The sequence below is a fragment of the Histoplasma capsulatum genome, genomic scaffold, assembly GCF_000149585.1.
Source record: "Histoplasma capsulatum NAm1 scaffold_8 genomic scaffold, whole genome shotgun sequence".
Lineage (NCBI taxonomy): Eukaryota > Fungi > Ascomycota > Eurotiomycetes > Onygenales > Ajellomycetaceae > Histoplasma > Histoplasma mississippiense.
In genome coordinates, this window is record NW_001813975.1 from 172411 (window position 1) to 173273 (window position 863).

Consider the following 863-nt stretch of genomic DNA (forward strand, 5'->3'; position numbering starts at 1 on the left):
GGGGGGACGATTCTGAATCCTTGAATCAATGTATCAATCAATCAACCTTCCATGTCTATAACCTGATTTATCTATCTTCAATTTGGTACGCAGCAGGACGCGTATATGTAGCAAAACTTGTATACTGAAGTAACCAGACGGGTATCAACTCAGCCGATGAGAAGCGGTAGTAGTAAAAGTAGGCTGTAATTTGATCTGGGTTGTCGATTGTCAGCTCCATTCAGGATAGCCCCCGATGGATGACATGGGAAATAAATTACAAACGCCCTGTTCTATTTTATTTGAAAAGATATATGAGATGAGACGGAGAGGAGGAAAACGTCCGATCTCTTCTGGCCTGGGGATTCGAATTTGATTTAACTTGATTTAATTTTAAAAGGGAAGGCTCCATTACTCTAGAATGTCAAGGATTAAGGGACAAAAAAGAAAAAGGAAGAAGCAAGGAAAAGAACAGCACGTCAGTGACGAGTTGTATATGGTTGCAGAACAACAAAAAAAGAAGCAAAAAACAAATAATGATGATGATGATGATTTTGGGGGAATACATGATACATGCACATATTTTCGTACAAGAAATACAAACAAAAGCCCAAGTGCCTCGGGTCATTTCCCTTCTTGACTTGGCCCCGGCGGTGATGCTGGCTTTTGCGGCACCCCAGGCGGCGGGGTTATCCCTGCAGACTGTCCAAGGGGTGGAGCACCGGGTAACGCAAAACCAGGGGGCGGGGCTGGGGTACCTGTTGCCCCTGGACCGGGGCTTGTGCTTGGCGTTTGCCCTTGGGCTGGAATGGGTGGCGGAGGAAGTCTGCTGCACTGGGTGGGGGGAATTGGGAAGTTAGGAGGGAGTGTTTGGGGGGGGAAAA

At 46.6% G+C, this 863-nt stretch overlaps 1 protein-coding gene across 1 annotated transcript in view; it reads left to right on the forward strand.

Annotated features, from left to right (window-relative positions):
* Window positions 1–635: 635 nt before the first annotated feature.
* Window positions 636–863, forward strand: part of HCAG_07051 (conserved hypothetical protein) — a gene marked incomplete at both ends in the record, with an annotated part of 1054 nt that continues 826 nt past the window's right edge. Inside the window, one exon of the mRNA XM_001537579.1 lies at window positions 636–803. Within this exon, the coding sequence (XP_001537629.1) occupies window positions 636–803 (168 nt within the window). The remainder of the gene's footprint in view (window positions 804–863) is intronic.